General features: G+C 32.4%; 1 protein-coding gene across 3 annotated transcripts; it reads right to left on the reverse strand.

Moving 5' to 3' along the window:
• Positions 1-277: 277 nt before the first annotated feature.
• LOC134720781 (uncharacterized) lies at positions 278-23,310 on the reverse strand. Of its 3 annotated transcripts, none has more exons than XM_063583278.1 (5): positions 23,203-23,310; positions 8,739-8,976; positions 4,544-5,050; positions 1,856-1,891; positions 278-692 (listed from the first exon to the last, which is right to left on the reverse strand). In XM_063583278.1, exons 2-5 carry the CDS (start codon positions 8,941-8,943, stop codon positions 679-681), a joined length of 762 nt encoding a protein of 253 aa, XP_063439348.1. In that variant the 5' UTR covers positions 8,944-8,976; positions 23,203-23,310; the 3' UTR covers positions 278-678. The 3 variants fall into 3 exon arrangements, with proteins under 3 accessions (XP_063439348.1, XP_063439350.1, XP_063439349.1); XM_063583280.1 differs by lacking the exon at positions 23,203-23,310 and adding an exon at positions 9,112-9,153; XM_063583279.1 differs by lacking the exon at positions 23,203-23,310 and adding an exon at positions 9,091-9,151.
• Positions 23,311-24,335: the final 1,025 nt, after the last annotated feature.

Consider the following 24,335-nt stretch of genomic DNA (forward strand, 5'->3'; position numbering starts at 1 on the left):
GAGTCTTTATCGCTCTCCTTGTGTTTGGAATTAGTTCAACAACGAATTAATACCGTTATTATTGGCCAAAGACTCCAGTAAGAATCGATCACCATGACTTTTTAATGATAGGGTTTGTTATTTTACGGTCTCTCTCAATATCTTCTTTAGTTTCAACAACACCACAACAAACTGATCCAAGTCGAAGGGCAATAACATTGTAACGAACCAACTGATTTTATAAATGTTGACTTATATTTGGTGGTCTTATCCTGTCTAGAGACCACTTTAATGTCTCTCAAAATAATAGCCAAAAATCGTTAATCGGATTACTTGTAACCCCAAGGATGACAGGGGTACAATTTGTTTCAATTGGCATAGTACTTCCAAGTTTGGTGTAATAGTTACAGACGACGGATGCTAAGTCTAGGCAGGAACTCATACAGGCTCTTTGGGTAAAGGGAACACAAACCTGTTTCAAATATTACATAACCTTACATATTGACATTTTTTTCATCATTATATATAATTAGACGTATGTCTAAAAACCCAGATGAACTTTAATATTGTAAAGTCTGAGAGCAATTCAATACTAGTATTTTACAATTTTCGTATAAAAAAAACCTTATCAATAAAACTTAACAATAGATATCTATCATCTTTCCTTCTATCTAGATTCCATTTCTTTAGGGAGGACATCTACATATCCATGTCTACAAAAGTTATACATAATCATAAATATCTTAATTCAATTACTATATATATTTTTATGATATTTGAGGCTAGATTGTTGAAACAGTAATTGAAAAATGACCAATAACCTTTATATTCGTATTTCCGTACTACCAACACTCATGTTCAAATTAATTGGCACAAAAACCCACTGCTGTTTGAAAGTTTACAATTACCATAATATCAACAGAAATTGAAATACTTTATGTAAATTTAAATAAAGTTATACACTTCAAGGGGCCGGATCGATCTTTTTGATTTATCGTCATCAGGAAACCTCAAAGCCATGTGCGACAGAGAAACTGTTCACAGTGAGATTACATGAAAGCCAAACATATTATTCGATACTTCAACAGACATATACTTAAAACAAGAATGCACGTATTGTAGTAAAAAGTAAGGACAAAACACATCAAACGAATGAACAAAAGCTGTCATATTCCTGACTTGGTACAGCCATTTTCGAATGTAGAAAATGGTGGATTGAACCTGGTTTTATAGCACTAAACCTCTCACTTGTGTGACAGCCGCATCAAATTCGTAAGCATAATCCTACTCGTAATTAAAAGTATGAGGAAATAGGTGTATAACGAATCAAACAAAGTTGCAGCCCATCAATATTGAGCTACTAACCAAAAAGGAAGTCAGTAGTCTAGAAGATTCGTTGTTTTGAAGGAAAACTGACGATCCTATAGTCAATTTATATTGGAGTCGAACGCCTACCACGTTAGGGATTCGAACTCACAACAACAGTAATGACAGGCTAGTGATACGATATTTGGACTTCTTAGATCCTTGGGCAACGAGGTCCCCGTAGTATAGGACAAATGTACAACGACATTTATGTTCATTCAACATATTGACAAATTATCGGCAGAAAATAACATGGATTTGACAATTTTGTTCATGCCATAATGCTTGGAAGTATTGAACATTTTAAAGTATGCTTGATTCTGTTTAAATGAGACGAAATGTATGTCATAACAGTTTTTATTCTTTTATCGACTTTTAATATTTGCCCTTAATTGGTATCATATAAGAAAAGTATATATATTGAGATTACAGGTCAAATGTATTCAGTTCTCCACCTTTTTTTCTCCTGAAGAAAAAACGAAAAAATAAATAAATTTAATAGACATCTTACCTTGATGACCACTTCTCCCATGTTGTTGTCTTGCTCCTGTTATCAAATAAAAAAAAAATATTTTACATACACATGCATAATTATTCAGTGAAATCATTAATTATCTTGATTTCTATGATACAATTTAAGAGAGTTCTCATATTTAATGAGTCACGGTTACGTATATGTAGAAAGTAGAAGCGTTATAATACTTAACATCTCTATTAAAGTAAATTGTCATTACTTTTTTTTTATATTCAATAGCTATTTTACCTTATATTGACGTTTAATTGTCGATAGAATGTGTTTGTGTTGGTAACAGTAAAGGGTTAGGGTTAGTATCGTTTAAGTTTGTAAATTTCATGCATGTGTCGTTGTATTTCTCTTCTAGATGATGCATTTCCCTAGATGTTGGTTTGTGACCCGGATTTTTGTTTTTTGTTTGTTAAATTGATAAGGGACGAAAGATACCAGAGGGACAGTTAAACTCATAAATCGAAAATAAACTGACAACGCCTGGCTAAAAATCAAAGAACACAAACAGACAATCAACAGAACAATATGACACAACATAGAAAACCAAAGAAATCAGCAACACGAACCCCACCAAAAACTAGGGATAAGTGACTTTTGATCAGCGATGTACTAATGTTGTCTTTATTAATATTAATGGGGACATAAGCGATTCTTATATACATGATATATATTCTGTAAAATTCTATATTTGATCTAGCATTTGCCTATGCAGATAAAAATCGAATTGTTTGGGAAACAGGCACAGGTGGTCCGACGAATTAAAAGTCATATCTTGTAATTTTAGTTTTATATATAATACTTTCATGTGTCAATACATATTTTTGGTTTAGTATATGTCATCGTGCAATTTGACTGTCTTTATCTGTTTACCAATTATGTCTGTTTAGATTTCTAGCACAAATTTTTATAAATTTTATGAAACTAAATTCAGTGGACAAAAGAGAATTTCCATCCCAAAAAAATATCCTATCATATAAACTAAAATCGTATAAGAAAATTTATTAAGTAAAGTTACTTGGTAATATTTTTTTTTAAGCGATTTCAGTTCAAACCACAGGACAAGTTTTGAGGTGGAAATCACTTTTGACCTCTGACAGTATAAACAACTTTCATAGAACCGGGAGGTTTAGCTAGCTAAAAATTCAGTTTCAATCAACCAGTTTCTTCAGACGATGCCTGTTCCAAGTCGATATGAAGATGAGTTGTTTTTCAGTCGTTCTGCTGGTTGATATAATCAAGCGCTTGATTTGTTTTTGTCAGTTTGATGGACTTCCACCTTCTGAATTTATCTTAATGTTTGGTATTTTGTTTAAACATTTTATAATAGAAAATTCATTTTCAATATTGAAGTACCATTACTTGTCATTCACACTTTTCAAAATTCACAATTTTACAGGAATATCTTATCTAAAGTTTAAATATGAATAGAATCCTAGTTGCAATCAATTACAAAAGAAAAATAATATCAGTGTGCTCTATTTTTGTGTGTTTTTTCGAGATGAGTGTTCCAACTGAGATTACATTAAGCAACTAAAGTAACAGAAAAATTATTATGTGTTGGTATGGTTATAAATCGATTAAGGTTCATCATAACCTTTTGGCTAATATGGCCGTATTTACACCCCAAATTTTACTCTGAGTACAGACTTACCTATGCACCTTCAACAGTTTTAAGGGATGGCAGGAACTAGATATATAAATTTTAAATGCATTTTATGTTTTAGAAAATTATAAACTTTTCTAGATTTTGACTTCCAGTTTTTTTCGTTCCTGCAGAAGGTGCAAAAATTAACTAAGTAGTGAAAACGACTGAGAAGCTCCCCTCATATAATCAATGTTGTGAGTAGTATTGATTTAAATGGACAATGGATGGACAATAGACACCTGTAAACAATAGGTGATTTAAACTGTGTAACTGAGTGGACCGTATCAAATGAAACTCGGGTGTTTGTTTACTTTGCTATCTTCTGCAGACTGAAAAAAACTGGACATGAAAATCCAGGTAAGTTTTTTATTTTCTGAAACGTAGACTTCGTATAACTTTTATATATCTAGTTCCTGCCATGCCTTAAAACTTTCCTGGATGTACTAGTTTGTCTGTACTCATAGTAATTTTTAAGGTGAAAACACGGCCATATTTTTCAATTCCTTATGATGAACCTTAAGTAATGACATTTTCTTTTAAATGTTGTAACACAGCAGTGTGAAAAGGTTTATATGAAATAAAAAATGACAGGGTATGAAAGGGACAATCAAAGTATAGCTCAGTCAAAATGGAAAAGTGAGAAAAACAAACTGTTATAATTGCCCAGCATACAGACAGACAGGCAGGATGTATAAAAACTACAGGATTATCAAACTTAGATAAGACAGTAAATGCTCTTGATGTAACCTTGAATGTCGCCCCTTTCTAAAATAATGAAGTCCAAGTGATAAAGCATACTGTGGCCAAAAACTGAAATGTCCACACATTGAAAGATGTAAAGGCTGTGACGACAGAGCGTTTGTAATAATAAAAAAAAAGCAAGCAATATGTAAAAAGAAGGAACAAAATTTCATATTATTAATAACCCAAAAGATTCTCAAAATAATGATCAACAATGTAAGGAATATTTGCTTTAAAGTCTTTAAAGGAAGACAACTTTTACAAAGGGTGGAGAAAAACATATTTACTTAGAGGAACTGGCTGAGTTTGCTCATAGTATCCAACTCTTTGGCTAAGTCCATCCAAAACCTGCTGATTATGTCTCGGTCTACAGCTAAATGTTGCATGGGCTTCAACCATATCCGAGTTTGAAATTGGCCTCATGTTAATCGTGATGTTACCAACTGGTATTCCATGAACTGCCTCCCTTATACCTGTTCCTCCTCTTCCAAAAAAACGACCAGTATGATCTGCTTTAAGTGATCCAATATGAACTGGTTCCCCAGGCGGCCGCTGTATGATCGGACAAATTCTTTCTAAAATATCTTCTCTCACTTGTCCAACGGGAAGCAATTTGTTTGATAAAATGAAGATAAGCCGATCTGCACTTCCATTATTATTCCTTGTAAAAATGTTCTTCTCATGAAGTTTTACATAAAAATCTTTGAGTAAAGTTCTACTGTTATCAGAATTCACAGACCTTTGATAATAAGTGTGAGCATTTTGAATACTTTGTTGTGTAATGGTACTCCATGCTAAAATAAATTAAATAAATGAAATGTATCTATCAATTAAAATGTACAACTAAATCTCATACGTTGAGACTTTTATACTATTAAAAAGCGCTGCACCATGTGCACTTGACACGTTCATCGCCTTTAAGCTCGTCTTTGTGATTTCAATCAACTAGAAATACTCTGATTTTCGACATTTTTTTTAAAAGAGAGGTGAAAGAAACCAAAGAGTCATTCAAACTTAAAAGTCGAAAATGACTGACAATATTATGCCATGGCTAAAAACAACAACAACATGTAGATATAAAATAGGTCACCCAGGTTTCATGAAAACTGCTCCAAGCGTTTTTCAGTTATTTCCCACCACTTTTTTTATGAATAAAGTCCCAAAGTTGAAGAGGAAAGCATGTCAGTATGTAAGCAATTAAATTCACCAAAGTTTAACATGAATCTGTATTTCTCAACTGGTAAATTAATCTCTTTATAACTTTTGAGATAGTATCTTATGATGACATATTTTAAGCTGTACATAGTTTTGTTATAATCAAACCTCATAAGTTTTATGTAAGTATTCTTGTTTAATACGGCGTTCATTACCACTGAACTAGTATATATATTTGTTTAGGGGCCAGCTGAAGGACGCCTCCGGATGCTGGAATTTCTCGCTGCATTGAAGACCTGTTGGTGACCTTCTGCTGTTGTCTGCTGTATGGTCGGGTTGTTGTCTCTTTGACACATTCACCATTTCCATTCTCAATTTTATTGATTTTAAAATAAAAGAAGATTTTTTTTAAAGATGGCCAATCAAAGTTTAGCCACTTTCGTTTCATCCGATTAGATCAAACATATCAACTCAGAATGGTTCATAGAAGACATTCTTTAAAATTTGGTTGAAATTGGTAAAAAATTGTAAGAGGAGGTGGCCATTTTATTTTTGTCCCCAAAATGAGAACCAAATGAGATTGTGGAGTGTTGAATTCATCCACCTACTAAAATTGTTTTTTGTAGTGTTTAAAATTGGACTACTAGTATTAGTATTAAAAAAACCCATTTAAAACCATGTTTCCGCCAATTGGGACCAAATGAGAAACATGTTCATATCACATTCCTGGCAGTAGGTATAGGAAGATGTTGTGTGAGTGCCAATGAGACTCTCCATCCAAATAACAATTTATAAAAGTAAACCATTATAGGTCAATGTACGGCCTTCAGCACAGAGCCTTGGCTCACACCGAACAACAAGCTATAAAGGGTCCAAAATTTCTAGTGTAAAACCATTCAAACGGGAAAACCAACGGTCTAAAAAAAGTCTAGTGATAACTGATCATATACATGTACATTGTATCTCATGATATGAATTCCACATGGTTTGAGAGGATTTGTATGTAGCTATTGGCGCCATGTATGCCATCCGATCACCATTAATTTTTGTTGTTTTGTAAAGGGTGCTCCACTATTACCCTAATATGTTTTTGAATTAATTGTGGTATTAGTGAAGAATACTCTAAACTTTGATTTTTATCTAAATTGAATGAGAACCATATGCATTCCTGAAAAGTGTTACCCTAATGCATTGTGCTATGGTCCCATATCTTTATGATTCTCAAGTACATTAATATATTTTCATAGACAAAGTCCTCAGTATGAACAAAAGCAAATCATAATAATAAAATTAACGGTACCAATTTTCTTGCACCAGATGCGCATTTCGACAATACATGTCTCTTCAGTGATGCTCGTGGCCAAAATATATGAAATCCAAAGCTTATATAAAAGATGAAGAGCTATAATTCAAAAGGTCCAAAAAGTAAAGCCAAATCCGTGAAAAGAATCAGAGCTTTGCATGAAGGAGATACATTCCTTAATTTATAATAATTTATAATATTTTGTAACAGCAAATTTTAATAACACAAACAAATCCGTATTTTCATGCCCTCTTTAAGGTGGAACCTAACACTACAGGGAGATAACTCTGTAAAATCAGTTACACGTTTTGATTACGTTGTGTTGTTAAGGGAATATTAAGCTTCTCAATGATCAAAATAAGTGTTTGTCAAACTGCTATATAACCAGTGTATTTTTTCTGATAAAACGGTTGGTTCAAAGTTTTTTTTGAAATTTTTATATTTTTTCAAAGGGTCAAAGTAACTACTTTGTCAAAATTTTAAGAAAATTAAACGAGCCAAATCAATTTTAGATAGTGTTGGGTACATCCTTAAAACAGGTCGAATCATCAATAAAAACTGCTTAAGGGGGCTCGCTGGTCTAAATCATTTTTTTTTATTTAATATAGGATATCGCTATATTTTTCTATAAATGAACTTTATCTTATACTTAATAGAAAAATGAAATAAAAAAATGGGGTCACCGTCCATTTACGCTCATAATCTGCCTTTGAAAGAAGCATACATTTTTGTTAATGTCCTTTTTTTCTGTTGAGCTAATAGGAGAAATAGCGGTAATATTGAAATAAAAAAAGAACTAAATTACAGAAATCGCTTAAATTTTACAATTATTTAGGTTACGTACAGCTTATTCGAAAACAACTATAAAAATATAGGTCACCGATGATTAAAAAAAGATATTTCAATTTTAATGCCAAGAAATGGCATTTTTGCACCAAAGGGATATAATTTGAACCGTTTTCACTGATATCTACATTTTAAAAGTAATCAGGGGCTAACACGAATTGATTTTTTGGAATGATTTTTGTACCATATGATAAAGTAACAACTATTCAAGGTACTTATTAAATTTTGTAACGAAAAATAAATGTTTAATTTTTTTCTGAAAATCTTATACCCGCGAGCCTCCTTAAACAATCAAAAACCAAATTCAGTCTATTACCAGAATTTTAGGTATACGAGTTCTGATCATGAAAATTAATGGTGGAAAGAAATCAATCTTATTAAAATAAGTTCTCATCACATGCTCCTCGTTTTTTATGTGTCACACGGCGACATATAAAAAATCGAGGAGCAAGTGATGAGAACTTATTTTAATAAGATTGGAAAGAAATTAGCTTGGTTGTGAAATCGTAAAACTATAAACATTATTAATATCAGGGGTTTCCCATAACTTTGAATATTTATTTATTTTTTATTTTCAAGGTATTGTGGCCTAGTATCATCCATTTGTCTTGTTGTATAACGAGGACAAGTTTGAAAATATGCCACCGTTTTGAAACTACGTTTTTTCATGCATGACTCTCCATATAATATTGAAGATCGTCATTTGTACGTTTGTTATTTTGAGATTTGGAGTAGTATTTCGTAAAAATCAAAATGTTTTATGCAAATCTCACAGGGTCCTTCCTTCTTGCTAATTGAACTTCAAAGGGAAAGAACAATAATCTTAAATCAGGAACTCGTGAAATTTCATGAAACCAAATAATTTCACATACAGTAGAAAATAACAACTGAGGTGGCAATGTTTAAGAAAAAAAAACGACAGGTATACGATTTGATAAAAGTATGCCAGCGTTCAAAGCCCAATAGTCTCTTCTTGAAGTGAGTCTATAAATATATATGGGGATTTTCAATTTGAAAAAAAGATATTCGGATACACACAAAAAGGCTTAGCAGATTACCAGACATTTCTTTTGGGGAAATAAGCATTTCAATTAACGCCGTTTAACGGGTAACATTATATCATTATATTCATAAATTAATACATGTAACTAGTTTGAAATAAGTTAATTTGTTCTTACCCTCGTTGACAGTCTCTTTGTTGACAGCCTTTTTGTTGACAGCCTCTGTGCATGTGCACACTGCTTTTGTAATTCTTTTAACATCACTTTGACAAATTAATGGATTTCTTCTGGTTGGTCCACTGATTTTGTTTAAAAACTCCTGAAACCTATTCCTCCACTGTTTGTTATGTTTCAAGCATACTGCATGAACCCCTGATGCCATCCCACTTGTCCGTCGATTTCACTGTTCAGACTTCTGCAATAGTGAATTGGGAAAATGCTGTCAATACAATAAACATATATTTGTTTGCTTGATTTTGAGGCACATACCACAAAATAAATCACTTTATACAGATATAATTATACGAACATTTACAGGACATATTCTTACAAGGAAGTGATATATATCGTTAGACACCATTACAACAAAGACCACGTGACAAAAGTGTAAATTGGTGGCATATTTGATTATGGTAACTAAACATTGTAATTCTTTCATACTTTATGATATTTCAATAATTAACCAGATGCTCCGCAGGGCGCAGCTTTATACAACCACAGAGGTTGAACCCTGAACGGTTGGGGCAAGTATGGACACAACATTCAAGAGGGGGCAAAGGGTTAACTGTTATGCTGTTATAGGGCAATTTAATTCTTTGTTATCTGTTATTTTGAAAACATATTTGCTGTTAGCTGTTATTGTCTTATTCTTTGTTAGCTGTTATTAGGCTTTTAGTTTTTTTGTTATCTGTTATTGTGATAATGTATTTGCTGTTAACTGTTATTGAAAATTGGAATGTTAGCAATTTTTTTTGACAGTCAATATTCGGTATGAATTGAAGATCATTGGACATTGGGGTCTACCACTACTAATATGTTGTCCCGTATTCAGAGAAGGATTCCATTAACATATACCCATCACAGAAGTGAGGTCCAAGACAATTCAAGTATATCTTAGGATCATCCTTTGTAATAAATTCCATTTTTTTTTTATGAATGTGTATTTAGAATTATCTCATTTTTTTGTATGAGAATAATGTTCCTTGTATCACGTACGAACATATTAAATTAAAACGATTCTTAATATGACAAAAAGGAAAACATATGGCCAGGAATATCTGACAAAGATCTTAAATAAGGACTAGGTCCTAACAACCAGTTAACCTTTTATATAATATGGTACATAGACTCAGCTTTGTGATTCTTTTCAAAGCAGAACCAAATGCATTGTACAATGAAAGTTCCAACCATGTAATTGGGTCCGAAGTAGCTGCGGTATCGTAGCTCTTTAGGTCCTTTTGTTATTTTTTGACTATTTGCGGACCATAGAGCTACGGATTTTTCCTATTTCAAAACGTTCGGAATTGCGACCCAGGTTCAGGTCGCACTTATTTCCCAAAAATTTATTCTTTATAATCCATGCAAAGCTTGTCAATATATCTAGTTCGTTTCGTTAGATATTTTTCTAGGATATGACGTACCTACTTATGTTTGAATATTCATTTCCTTAACACTATTATCTTATTATTTCCATTTGTATACATTCTCCGCCTATTTTGTTCGGCCATATTGAATCTCGTGGTGACGTCACGAAAAACAAGAAAAGATAACTCTTATAGGAAAGCACGTGCTAGTTTGTTTACGTTGTCTTTTATTTTATTTTCATGACTTTTTGAATGAAAGTACGTTTAATTAAGGTTAGATACTAACGGAAATAATAATTCTTTCATGGAATTTAAATATATAGTATGAATAAATGTTTTAAAGTCTTTTAAACACTCGATTCTCGCTTAGAAATAAGAAAACAAACCAACACGTGTTTGTCTATAAGAGTTATCTGTTCTTGTTTTTCGTAGGCGTTCCTCACCTCCAACATAGGAGATCGAGGATATTTGAGTTATCTTTTCTTGATTTTCGTGACGTCACCACGAGATTCAATATGGCCGAACAAAATAGGCGGAGAATGTATACAAATGGAAATAATTAGATAATAGTGTTAAGGAAATGAATATTCAAACATAAGTAGGTACGTCATATCCTAGAAAAATATCTAACGAAACGAACTAGATATATTGACAAGCTTTGCATGGATTATAAAGAATAAATTTTTGGGAAATAAGTGCGACCTGAACCTGGGTCGCAATTCCGAACGTTTTGAAATAGGAAAAATCCGTAGCTCTATGGTCCGCAAATAGTCAAAAAATAACAAAAGGACCTAAAGAGCTACGATACCGCAGCTAGGTCCGAAGCTGCACATTACTCATTATAAACAAAGATTTATTTTGTTATAAGCCATTGTTTCCCTACTAAACTAAGTATTCTACTTACTAGCACACTTGGTACAATCAAAAACCTTATAAAAAACTGTTCAAATAAGGCCTTTAGAAATAGTGGAATAAATTGCTTTTGGAGTATCAAAATTTGTTCAATTGAGTTATTTTTGAAAACTAGAAAATACCACCTTTTTCTAATGAATAAAATCCCTTAACTCAATAACATTAAATCTGAAATTAATAAAAAATCAAAAGGGAGTTTACAACAATAGATATAAATATTTCAGCAAAGTTTCATGAGAACTGCGGAAAACATTTTTGTGTTTATGTCTGAAAACTGGAAAATCACATTTTTTTAATTGATAAAACCCGTTAACTCGGAAACGTAAAATCTAAAATTTATAAAAATTGAAAGTGACCTCATGTTAATATAGATATAAACAATTCACCAAAATTCCTTGCTTTAATTGTAAAAGCATTTTTGAGATATGATCAGAAAACTGAAAAAAAAGCACCAAATTTATTGAATAAAAAACCATTACCCAGAAAATTAAAATCTAAAATTTATAAAAAAAAATAAAAAAACAACAATAGATATCGACAATTTCCCAAAGTTTAATGCAAATTGGTAAAAGAGTTTTTGAGTTAATGTCCGACAATCATGACAACAAACAGACAACAGTATACCATAATACGATACATAAATAAATACTAAAAACATAGTCATAGAAAATGGAATGCATTATAAAGGATTATATCCGTAAAAAGAAATACTGATTGTCAAAGACTGAATTATTTTAATATTACATTTACTGTTATTTTTTTTTTGTCCATTTTAATTCCTTGTTATCTATTATGAGACAAATCAATTTGCTGTTTTGCTGTTATTGGGACCCCCCTTGCCCCCATCTTCGCTAGCCAAGGGTTACGATCCATTCCCTTCCCGCTCTCTTCAGAGAGAGCGGGAGTGGATCGTAACCCTTGGCTAGCGAAGATGCCTTGCCCCCTTCCCCCTCATTCAAGCTGGATTCAGCTCTAAATTTGGTTTGTGATTAAATAGTTGACACAGTAAAGGTTTCTGACAGAGAATGAATGTGGTCTAATGAACTTAATTTTTTTTGTTTTGTCTTTAAGCATTCACTATGCTGTGGAATATTTATAAAAAAAAATCACATCCCCCTTTCCCTTTTCCAAAATTGATCTCAACTCAAATTTCTAATGGCCCCTAACAATAAATACTCATTTAAATACATCATAAAATATTAAAATGTTAAAGTCATAAGAAACCTCAAATCAAAAAAAAATAATGCATATGTTTTTTATAACTCAATGGATAGTTTTCATTATAAAACTTACGTTCATTTACTATTTTCTGAAGAAAATTCTTTAATTTATTCATATTTAGAAGAAGTTTACTTTATTTTAATTGCTTGCTTCCAGCAACCAATTCCCCCGACATATTTTCCGTATGCAAAGTGACCTCAGTGTGACCCATCTCGTAAAAATCCGGTGATCATAATACGCATGAATGTCCTTAAAATAAACTATTATCTGAATTCACATGTTAAACACGTGCTCTCTTTCCATGCTTTTTTGTTTATTTTTTGTCGATTGTTGACAAACAGGTGACCATCGTTAAACTTCGGCTTCAAAACACGAACTTTAATTACCTGCCATATTTTCACAACAACACTGACCGATTGAAAAAAAATTGACGATTATACGAAATTTAGACGAAAAAAATGATAAATTCGTGCACAGAAGACTAAGTTTATGATGTTTGTATACATTGGTTCAAGAATTGCAAGAACATAATTTTTCACCGGTCACTCGTTTCTTATGACTTTAAAAAGTGCTTGTTATCACTGAATGGTAAAGATTGTTTTAATTTATCAGTTGGTAGTAAAAGTGAATATACATTGTACATTGTATAAAACAATGATTTAAGTTGATTCAAATACTTTTCTGGACAAAGAAAGATAACGCAAATTTTCAAGGAATATTGAAATTTTCTTGCTATTGCACATTATTGTGCAATTAGATTATTCTTGCCATTGTGCAAAACTGTGCAATTGAAAATACTTGCCATTGCCCAATACTGTGCAATTGAAGATTTCTTGCTATTGCGCAATACTGTGCAATTGAAGATTTCTTGCTATTGCGCAATACTGTGCAATTGAAAATTTCTTGCTATTGCACAATACTGTGCAATTGAAGATTTCTTGCTATTGCTGAAAACTGTGCAATTGAAAATTTCTTGCTATTGCACACAATACTTAATATGATACTTTTGGATCCTGATTTGGACCAACTTGAAAACTGGGCCCCTTATTAAAAATCTAAGTACATGTTTAGATTCGGCATATCAAAAATTAAGAATCTACATAGACAGATTTGGCATATCAAAGAACCCCAATTATTCAATTTTTGATGAAATCAAACAAAGTTTAATTTTGGACGCCGATTTGGACCAACTTGAAAACTGGGCCAATAGTAAATAATCTAAGTACATTTTTAGATTCAGCATATCAAAGAACCCAACGATTCAATTTTTGTTAAAATTAAACTAAATTTAATTATGGACCCTTTGGATTTAAATGTAGACCAATTCGAAAACGGGACCAAAAATTAAGAATCTACATAGACAGTTAGATTTGGCATATCAAAGAACCCCAATTATTCAATTTTTGATGAACTCAAACAAAGTTTAATTTTGGACGCCGATTTGGACCAACTTGAAAACTGGGCCAATAGTAAAAAATCTAAGTACATTTTTAGATTCAGCATATCAAAGAACCCAACGATTCAATTTCTGCTAAAATCAAACTAATTTTAATTTTGGACCCGTTGGACCTTAATGTAGACCAATTTGAAAACGTAACCAAAAATTAAGAATCTACATACAAAGTTACATTCGGCATATCAAAGAACCCCAATTATTTAATTTTTGACGAAATCAAACAAAGTTTAACTTTGGACCCTTTGGGCCCCTTATTCCTACACTGTTGGGACCAAAACTCCCAAAATCAATCCCAACCTTTCTTTTGTGGTCATTAACCTTGTGGTTAAATTTCATTGATTTCTATTCACTTAAACTTAAGTTATTGTGCGAAAACCAAGAAAAATGCTTATTTGGGGCCTTTTTGGCTCCTAATTCCTAAACTGTTGGAACTAAAACTCCTCCAAAACCAATCCAAACCTTCCTTTTGTGGTCATACACCTTGTGTTAAAATTTAATAGATTTCTATTCACTTTTACTAAAGTTAGAGTGCGAAAACTAAAAGTATTCGGACGCCACAGACGACGACGCCAACGTGATAGCAATATACGACCAAAAAAATTTCAATTTTTGCGGTCGTATAAAAAGGTGCCAACATAGGTGTCTCCTTTAACATTCAATTTATGATTTTTTTTTGCCATTTCTTTTTTGCATGCCAATTAGGGATACTAATTATAATATTTAGAAGACTAAGTAAATCACTTAATATTTTAAAAACATTAAGATATAGTCTAAAAGCAAGTATTTCAAGCATCATAGTAAATATTCTTCAGGGTTCCGCGGAACCAATGCAGTGTCTCGCCTACTTTTGCTGTTCGTCACAGGCCCAACAAAAATTAGAAAAAAAATAAGAAAAATGTTCCTCTAGATAATATCTCTTGACTGTAAGAAGCTTCTGTCTAAGTTTAATAAAAATCCAATTCATAAATCTAATAAATGTTTAAAAAACGTTAAATGCCGACTGTATGTTATGTTAACTGGAAAAGAAACTAAGTCAATTTATAGGTAAAATATAGAAAGACAGGAACGAAATTTTAGCAAAACTTTCTACTAGAATAAGATACTACCTTTTGATCATAAACAAGGGTCTGTCCAAGTTAAGTAGAAATCCAGGAAAGTTTAGAAAGTTATTTAAATTTTGAAAAAGGAATAGCTAGATTACCTTAGCCGTATTTGGCACCACTTTTCGGAATTTTAGATCGTCAATGCTCTTTAACTTCGTACTTGTTTGGCTTTATATATATTTTGATATGAAAGTCACTGATGAGTCTTATGTAGACGAAACGCGCGTCTGGCGTACTAAATTATAATCCTGGTACCTTTAATAACTATTTACACCACTGGGTCGATGCCACTGCTGGTTACGGGACGTTTCGTCCCCGAGGGTATCACCAGCCCAGTAGTCACCACTTCGGTGTTGACATGAATATCAATTATGTGGTCATTTTTATAAACTTCCTGAATATAAAACTTTGAATTTTTGAAACACTAAGAATTTTCTTATCCCAGGAATAGATTACCTTAGCCGTATTTGGCACCACTTTTCGGAATTTTAGATCCTCAATGCTTTTCAACTTCGTACTTGTTTGGCTTTATAAATATTTTGATATGAGCGTCAGTGATGAGTCTTATGTAGACGAAACGCGCGTCTGGCGTACTAAATTATAATCCTGGTACCTTTGATAACTATTTACACCACTGGGTCGATGCCACTGCTGGTGGACGTTTCGTCCCCGAGGGTATCACCAGCCCAGTAGTCAGCACTTCGGTGTTGACATGAATATCAATTATGTGGTCATTTTTATAAATTTCCTGAATATAAAACTTTGAAATTTGAAACACTAAGAATTTTCTTATCCCAGGAATAGATTACCTTAGCCGTATTTGACACCACTTTTCGGAATTTTAGATCCTCAATGCTTTTTAACTTCGTACTTGTTTGGCTTTATAAATATTTTGATATGAGCGTCAGTGATGAGTCTTATGTAGACGAAACGCGCGTCTGGCGTACTAAATTATAATCCTGGTACCTTTGATAACTATTTACACCACTGGGTCGATGCCACTGCTGGTGGACGTTTCGTCCCCGAGGGTATCACCAGCCCAGTAGTCAGCACTTCGGTGTTGACATGAATATCAATTATGTGGTCATTTTTATAAATTTCCTGAATATAAAACTTTGAATTTTCGAAAAACTAAGGATTTTCTTATCCCAGGAATAGATTACCTTATCCGTATTTTGCACCACTTTTCGGAATTTTAGATCCTCAATGCTCTTCAACTTCGTACTTGTTTGGCTTCATGAATATTTTGTTATAAGCGTCACTGACGAAACGCGCGTTTGGCGTACTTAATTATAATCCTGGTACCTTTGATAACTACTTTAACTAACCACAGAGTGAATGTAATGTTTCATGGCAGAAAAATTAAGTCCATTTATAAGTAAAATAAGGAAAAACAGGGTCTTTTTTTACCATATTTACTTCTGCATACTTTCTTATGGCCATAAGCAAGCTTTTGTCCACGTTTGGTAGCAATCCATGAAATTTCAAAGGGAATATTTGTGGACACGGCAAACCGCCGACGGCGAAGACGGAATGTAGGATCGCTTTGTCTCGCTTCTTCGACAAAAACTTCATAAGAAACTTGGTCAAAGTCTTTGCATAATATAAGGCAATATCCAGAGCAAATTTTTCAAAAAATGTTTTCTCCTTTTCAGAGTTGTTCTGATAAAAGGACATCAATAACTTAGTCAATAACTTCATAGACTTTCCCCAAAGCTCTTATAAACAATAACGTAAAAGCAAGGATTTGTAAAGTAAGAATACAAACCCTTGGTAAAATGATTTCTCTTTGACACATTCCATTTGAAATGTACTTTATAGGCCATTGTCCATTGTAAAAGAAATATTCCTTGTAACCCGGCGATTTCTCAAATAAACTTGCCAGTCGAAGTTTGTTTTATGTTTAACTTTGCGTTATTGGTAAGACATCTTTTTTTTAATTTGACACCCCTCTTTTGCTTACTCCAATAACGGATGGTTCCAAAAGAAGTCTTTCTGTGTAAATGAAACAATAACACAACACCACAGAAACCGAAAAATGACATCTAGATTCATCCATAAACAAGTACCAATGCCAGGCTTTAAGCCATACAGGCTTGCGACTACCAAAAAATCTAACATCAGGACCCGAGGTCAAACTATTATTTAATCAGTCTAATATATATTATAAAAAAACTATGTATAATAGTCCAAGACATCATGTGTATGCATAATTTATTTAACTCCTTATATACATGTACATGTATAGCTTCTTAAACGGTCCAGGGTTTGCTCATTGTTGAATGCTGTCCACTTATTGTTTTACAAATTTAATTCTAGGTTTTGCACTTCAGCAAAAATTGCATACATTCATGCCATGAACAGTACATCTTCGTTAGCCAAGGGTTACAGTACACTTCCTCCTGATGGTAAGTGGAGAGGAGAGGAGCGGGTCGTTGTCCTTGGCTAGAGAAGATGTGATCAGTATAGAAGACCATTTATGAATGTCCCAAGTAAATGCATAGTACAGAATGACAATTCAGAAATAAAAGTTATCAGTAATTTACAGTGTCGTTTTGAATTTTTTTTAAGTTAACTATATGTGTTGTATGAGTGTTTTACATATTATAATACATGGTAATCTTGATGTTTATCCATTTTTCAGAAGTTTACCTATGGCCATTGACGTCACTTTTGTGGCGTTAATCCAGTCGTGGTGTCACGGACATTTTGTGTAGGACCAAGTCAGGAAAATGGCAATTGTTTTCATAAAGTTCGTTTCTATGTGTGTTGCATTGTCGTTTGGTTTTTGTTGCATTTCTTTGTTTTTCTCTTATATAGTTGGTGTGTTTCCTATCGTTTTAGTATGGATTTGTTTTCTCTCAATCGATTTATGACTTTAGAACAGTGATATACAAAATTTAGTTCTGGTATTAATGATGTTTAATTACAACCACTGGGTCGATGTTTTTTTTTGTATACTACTGTTGCCTTTATTTAGTATGCTTATTAACGTCACTGCAACACACACACACCTCTATATTCAAGACATAGTAATAATATAGTGTATCAATCGTAACTACTCGGCCATTCTCGCTACGCAGTACAATAGTTATTTCTTCGTGCAACCAGAAAGGCCGAGGTGTTCCAATTGAATAGCGTATTTATAAATATTACAGGAGAGCACAAGTTTACATAATGTAATTGAATTTCTTTTCTTATAGCTAGATACAGCTGTATTTGGCAAAACTTTTACACCTTTTGGTCCCCAATGCTCTTCAACTTCGTACTCTATTTGGCCTTTTAATTTATTTTTATTCGAGCGTCACTGATAAGTCTTTTGTAGTGTAGACGAAACGCGCATCTGGTGTATATATAAAATTGTAATCATGGTATCAATGATGAGTTTATTTATATGTCACCGACATATATAAACAGGTTTTGACTAAAACTTGTTGATTAAAAAAAAGAAAACGAGTTTGATTTGACTTTATTTTGGACATCTTTTCAAATATCCATAAACAGTTGTATGCGAAAATTTATTTGAAATAAACAACTCATCTTTGCTGTACAAGATCATCAATCAATCATGAAATCAATAGCATATGATTTCTTTCATGGTCAATATTATCTAAGAAATTCAAAATTCTAAAATATCAATTTTATTATCATGTTTTTATCTTAAAATGTCACAAGTTTTCTCACATAACATTCAAAATATTCTGACCATGTGGAATATTTTATTTTCATGGTACCATTTTCATGGGCTGATAAAAAACAAGTCCTTTTCATAGATCTCGATTTCTTAATTTTACTCAAGCATTACAATGTCTTAATTTTGATTGTGATCAATTTTTTTAATAAATTAAGGTTTCTGATACAAAATTAGAATTTTTGAAAAATCTTACAGAAAAAAGTATAAACCCCACCAAAAAAAAATTTGAAAAAAAAATATTTTGAAGACAAAAACGTGAACTCCAAATCTTTTTTTAAATTCTAAGAATATTTGTTTTATAGGAAAAGTGTACAATTTAAGAGAATTAAATGAATTGTGTTGAGTAAACTTCAACACAATTTATTGTCTGGAAACTAGAAGAAAGGTTTTTTTGTACCTTTTTTGAGGTAAAAATATGGTCATTTGACAGTTATTAATCATGTTAATATACAAGTGTTTTTTTTATTTACGGATACAAGTAAACATGTTTAGCACAGGCACTTGTCTCAGATTTTTACCCCCTATATACCTGTTAGTCTTGGTATCTATGATGAACTTATTGACAAAAAGGTTTATAGGGGGGGGGGGGTCTGAGATGAGTGCCTGTGATGTATAGTAGCAGACTTATACATGTTATAAATGTACCCCTAACCTTTCAAATTTTATTTTTTACTTGCATTGTTCAACAGTCATCATGGTCATAATTTCTTCGTTTTTTAATAATTGAAGTTCTCTTGGCTACATTGCTCTAATAATAAGTAGTCATCAATGTTGGCTTTACCATTAAAATAAATAATCCTGGAAGACGAAAACCTCATTTTTTTTAATATATATCTTGTTTTTAAAGTATTTTCCCTGATTGATGGAACACTTTCAGGGGAGACAATAGTAAGCTCAATAACAAAAGAGGGACGAAAGATAACAAAGGGACAGTCAAACTCATAAATCTAAAACAAACTGACAACGTCATGGCTAAAAATGAAAAAGATCAACAGACAAACAATAGTACACATGACACAACATAGAAAACTTAAGAATAAACAACACAAACCCCACCAAAAACTAGGGGTGATCTCAGGTGCTCCAAACTGTCTCTGAATCCTGAATTACTCTTTAGAAAAAGAGGAAAGTAAACTGTAACAATAGAATATAGGAAGATGTGGTTTGAATACCAATGTGACAACTCTCCAGCCAAGTCCCAATTTATAAGAGTAAGTCATGGTACAGTCTTGATACATTTATGTGTAGGCATAACTATTAGTATATATAATGAGGTATTGAATAACATAAGGAAGGAATACTTGAATTGTAAAGTAACTACAACTTATAAAGTGCATGGAAAAAACTATTGAAAGTAAAACCATGAAAAATATAGCTAAATTGACCAAGTGATTTATTATAGTATAGCTGCTATTTGATCCATTTCACTTATTTTCTAGAATATGTTTAAATAAAACTAACTACAAAGTTACAAATTTACAATAGCAATCAGCCTTTAATTTTAGAATTTGATCTTATGATCTATTGTTTTAAATAATAATACATGCATAACTGCTTTGGTGATGATCAGTATTGAAAGATTGTCTAAACTTTCATTCTCCCACCTGTTGCCCTGCCATAATGTAGGAGAGATTGCTGAAGAATCTTAAATCATGCATAATGTCATAGTTTCCAGTTTAGTTTTTTTTGTAGTGCCAGTATGTATCTGTATTACCAGTCTACATATATTATAAGTGCACATTTATATTTCATCAACATCAATATTTCATACACTATATATACATGTGTGACAAAATAGCAAAGAAGGTATTGTAGATCATTGTAATTAAATTTAAACAGTGGGAGCCCTAAAAGAAATCCAAACTACCCTGGTTAGTGACTTATCATTTTTAATCTGGGAGGGGGGGGGGGGGGCTGGTCAAAATACAGGGGGGTCAAGTTTTTTTCTACATGTATATATGTGGAAAAGGGGAGTTCAAATTTTTATATAAATTGAAAGTGGGGAGATCAAGTTTTAACACACAGGACAATAAGTATTTACATACTTCAAGAGACAAAATGTCTAGAAGAACATTACAACAGTCAAAACAAAATATACTTTTAACACCATTTATATACAATTATAAAGTAAGACATCACAAGACTTTGGTGATGTAGGAAGCTGCATGCAGCTCCATTATCTAAATAATTCAGTTGTTATATATGTATTTCACTCACTTTGATCAATAAATTAACAAGCCTTACTGCTAAGCATAATTTTAGTTTGAGAGATATAAAGTACAAATCAAAGAAAAATCTACAGCGATTTGTGCAAAATTTTGTCCAAACATACAAATCATACCACATTATGAAAAAACATAGTATATGGCAATAAATTCTATAAATGATTAAATATTTATCTACTCTGCATTTGAATATTGATAGGCATTGATAATGACTCTGAGATGAAGAACACCACAATGTATCCTCGAGAATGTATCCAGTTGTTTTCATAACAAGATCCCTTGGAGTCCATTTATAGCTCTAACTCCCTCAAAATTTGTACTTTATAGGCAAATAGATCAAAATTTCAAGGTAACTATCACACATTTGTGAATGAAATGTGACGATAAATGAGCAACTGAATTGTTTAAGCTGAAAGCATGAACTATCCATATTAAAGTTTAGCGACTCAATTGAGGTTTCATTAAAGCATAGGCCGATCCAGGGGGGGGCCTGCTTTAATAGGAAAATGTGGCTGCTCATATCTTAAATTTTCTAAGTTTATACTTGGTGTACACAAAAGGAGTGTCAATTTTGCTGTATTATCAGAACTGGGGCGTTTCCCCTTACATTATGATATTGTAAAGTCAATTGTAAAATACTGGTAAAGATTTGAAAATCTTACAACTGAATTCAGTCTATTGAAAGATGCTTATAAATGCAGCCAAGAGCTTCACAAATCTAACATAACTTCTTGGTACTCATTTGCTAAGAAAGTATTAGAAGTTTTTGAAATTAAACCAGAAGTAAAACATTTTGGACAATATAAATTTTTGAACATATCTAGCAAATTAATTCACACTAAATATATTAGCAATTGGTATGCTAGCCAAAATAAAGCTTCTGATGGAAAACTGTTTAATTATGTGAAATTTAAGCAGAATTTTGGTTATGAAAATTATCTTTCTTTAATAAAGGACTTTGATTTAAGAAGATCTATATGCAAATTACGTATTTCTGCTCATAAGCTTCAAATTGAAGTTGGACGTTTTTCAAATATTCCACGAAATGAAAGAATTTGCAAAAAATGCTCCTCTGGCTGTGTTGAAGATGAAATCCATTTTTTAACTAACTGTGAAAATTCTAAATCAGATAGAGATGCTCTCTTTGACTTTGTTTGCCAAAGAATTCCAAATTTTTCCTTACTGGATAATCAGCATAAATTTATTTATTTATTAAACTGTGAAGACAATCAGGTCCTTAATGCTGTTGGTAAATTTATTAAAGTGAATATGAGTTAGTAATTGTATTGTTACTGTATGTAAAATAATGTTTGTATCTACATTGTATGTATCTATCAAATTAATATTCTTTTTCCTTATTCATGTATGCTCTGTATGCCCCTTGTGGGCCCTTAATTGGAAATAAAATATGTTCTGTTCTGTTCTATAAGGAATCCTACTAATATTCACAGAAAAGGTCTTATGGAAGACAAGACAATTTCCCCACAAAAATGTTTTCATTTTTAACATTTTCGTGAAATTTGGTACTGTACACGTTTTTTTATGTTAAAATTTCATATGTAAATAGAGGTGGGTCAATTCTTTTTTTTACTGGGGGTATCAAATAAAAATAGTGAAATATTATGAGGAGGGGTCAAAAAAAAAATTATATAGTTACTTATAGTTACTTATAGTTGATTTCCAGTACAGGATCCCTCAAGGTTCCTCTTCACCAGACTCGTAATTTAATGTGTTTCTTATACTATTTTGACCGTGACTTCCGGATATTTCTGCTCTATAGTCATTATAGTATAATTCTTCGTCTGACCAATATTTGTCTAGTCGATTTTTGAATGCATTTATCGATGGTGACTTTGTTATTTTATCTGGTAGTTTGTTCCAGGTTTTAGCAATTCTAACAGAGAAAGAGTGTTTACGGATATTAGATTGGAATCTTTGATGCACTACTTTATTACTGTTGGTCCTACTACTACATCTTTGTTGAGAATCGTCTGCCTTTCTTAAAAATGAGCTAACTTCTTTGTCGTAGTATCCGTTCATTGTTTTAAAGGTTTCGATCATGTCTCCTCTTATTCTCCTATAGGATAATGTAGGTAAGCCTAGTTTTTTTAGTCTCTCTGGGTAGCTCATGTCTTTTAGCCCTGGTAGTTGTTTTGTTACCCTTCTTTGGACACTATATTAGATTTCAAAATGACCAAAAAATTGTATAATCGGGACCTGGCTGCGGAACAGTAGCTCTATGGTCCGCGAGTTGTCAAAACGTCGTAAGAACCTTAGAGTATTACCGTTCCGCAGCTTATCGAGACTGGGCTCAGTGTTTTGGAGTCTTAGATCGGGGCCAAGGCCAAAATTCTATGCAAATGTACGTTTACGATCTTTTACTATTCTTCGACCATTAAGACATAGTGATTGAATGCTTCAAAAGTTAAATGACAGCTTGAACTTACCTATAATTTTGTAAACAGTGACAACAATCTATCAGGAAGAATATCAGGAAGGAAAGGGAGATAAAAAATGTAGCCTGGAAATTATCTTGGGCGCAAGAGAAAACGCAGGTTAGACCCGGGATACAGGTCCAATTGAAAACGAAAGTAGAAAAACACACTGTTTATATAGTCATTTTAATTTTAATTGTTTGAATCAGAAACTGCCAATAAAACATAGTCGTTTCTGAGGGTCATTTTTATTCTGTCATACGGGGTTTTCTATCTACACCGTACGAAAAATCACATTTTTAAAATTTTACTTTGGAAAAAAGGGGGGAGGGTGTATTTATGATTTTTTTTTTGTCGGAGTCAGATTTGTGTTTCGACGCTCTTATCAGTCAAACTTTTCTTCCTTTAAAACTTAAGACTCTTGGGGAATATTGGGTTTCAGCCCCACCACAATATTTTTTTCCATCGAATTGATGATCTGACAATATTTTTTTATGAAAAAAAAACAGAAACCCTGGCCCCTCGGCATCAAACATGGTTTAATTTGGGACCCTTTTGGCCCATAACTCCTAAACTGTTGGGACCAAAACTCCCAAAATCAATCCAAACCTTCCTTTTGTGGTCATTAACCTTGTGTTAATATTTCGTAGATTTCTATTTACTTATAGAAAATACCACATGTCACTCTAATATAATTGTAATCAATTTAACTATTGTAAGTTTATTGTCTTAATTTTGTATGCCATAACCATTTAATGTAAATGTGTTTGTGCGAATAAAATATTGTCTATTGTCTATTGTCTTATACTCAAGTTATTGGGCGAAAACCAAGAAAAAGGCTTATTTGGCCCCATATTCCTAAACTGTTGGGACCAGAAATCCTAAAATCAATCCACACCTTCCTTTTATAGTCATAAACCTTGTGTTCAAATTTCATAAAATTCTATTTACTTATACATGTACTAAAGTTATAGTGTGAAAACCAAATGTCTTAATTGGACGACGACGCCAACATCATACCAATATACGACAAACAGTTTTTTATTTTTGCAGTTGTATAAAACATTACTGAAACATTAATCCAGGCATAATGTTAACACATATCATCCCTCATAAATTTTTTTAGATGTGTTAACTCCAATTTA

This window comes from Mytilus trossulus, chromosome 6 (assembly GCF_036588685.1).
Source record: "Mytilus trossulus isolate FHL-02 chromosome 6, PNRI_Mtr1.1.1.hap1, whole genome shotgun sequence".
NCBI classification, from domain to species: domain Eukaryota; kingdom Metazoa; phylum Mollusca; class Bivalvia; order Mytilida; family Mytilidae; genus Mytilus; species Mytilus trossulus.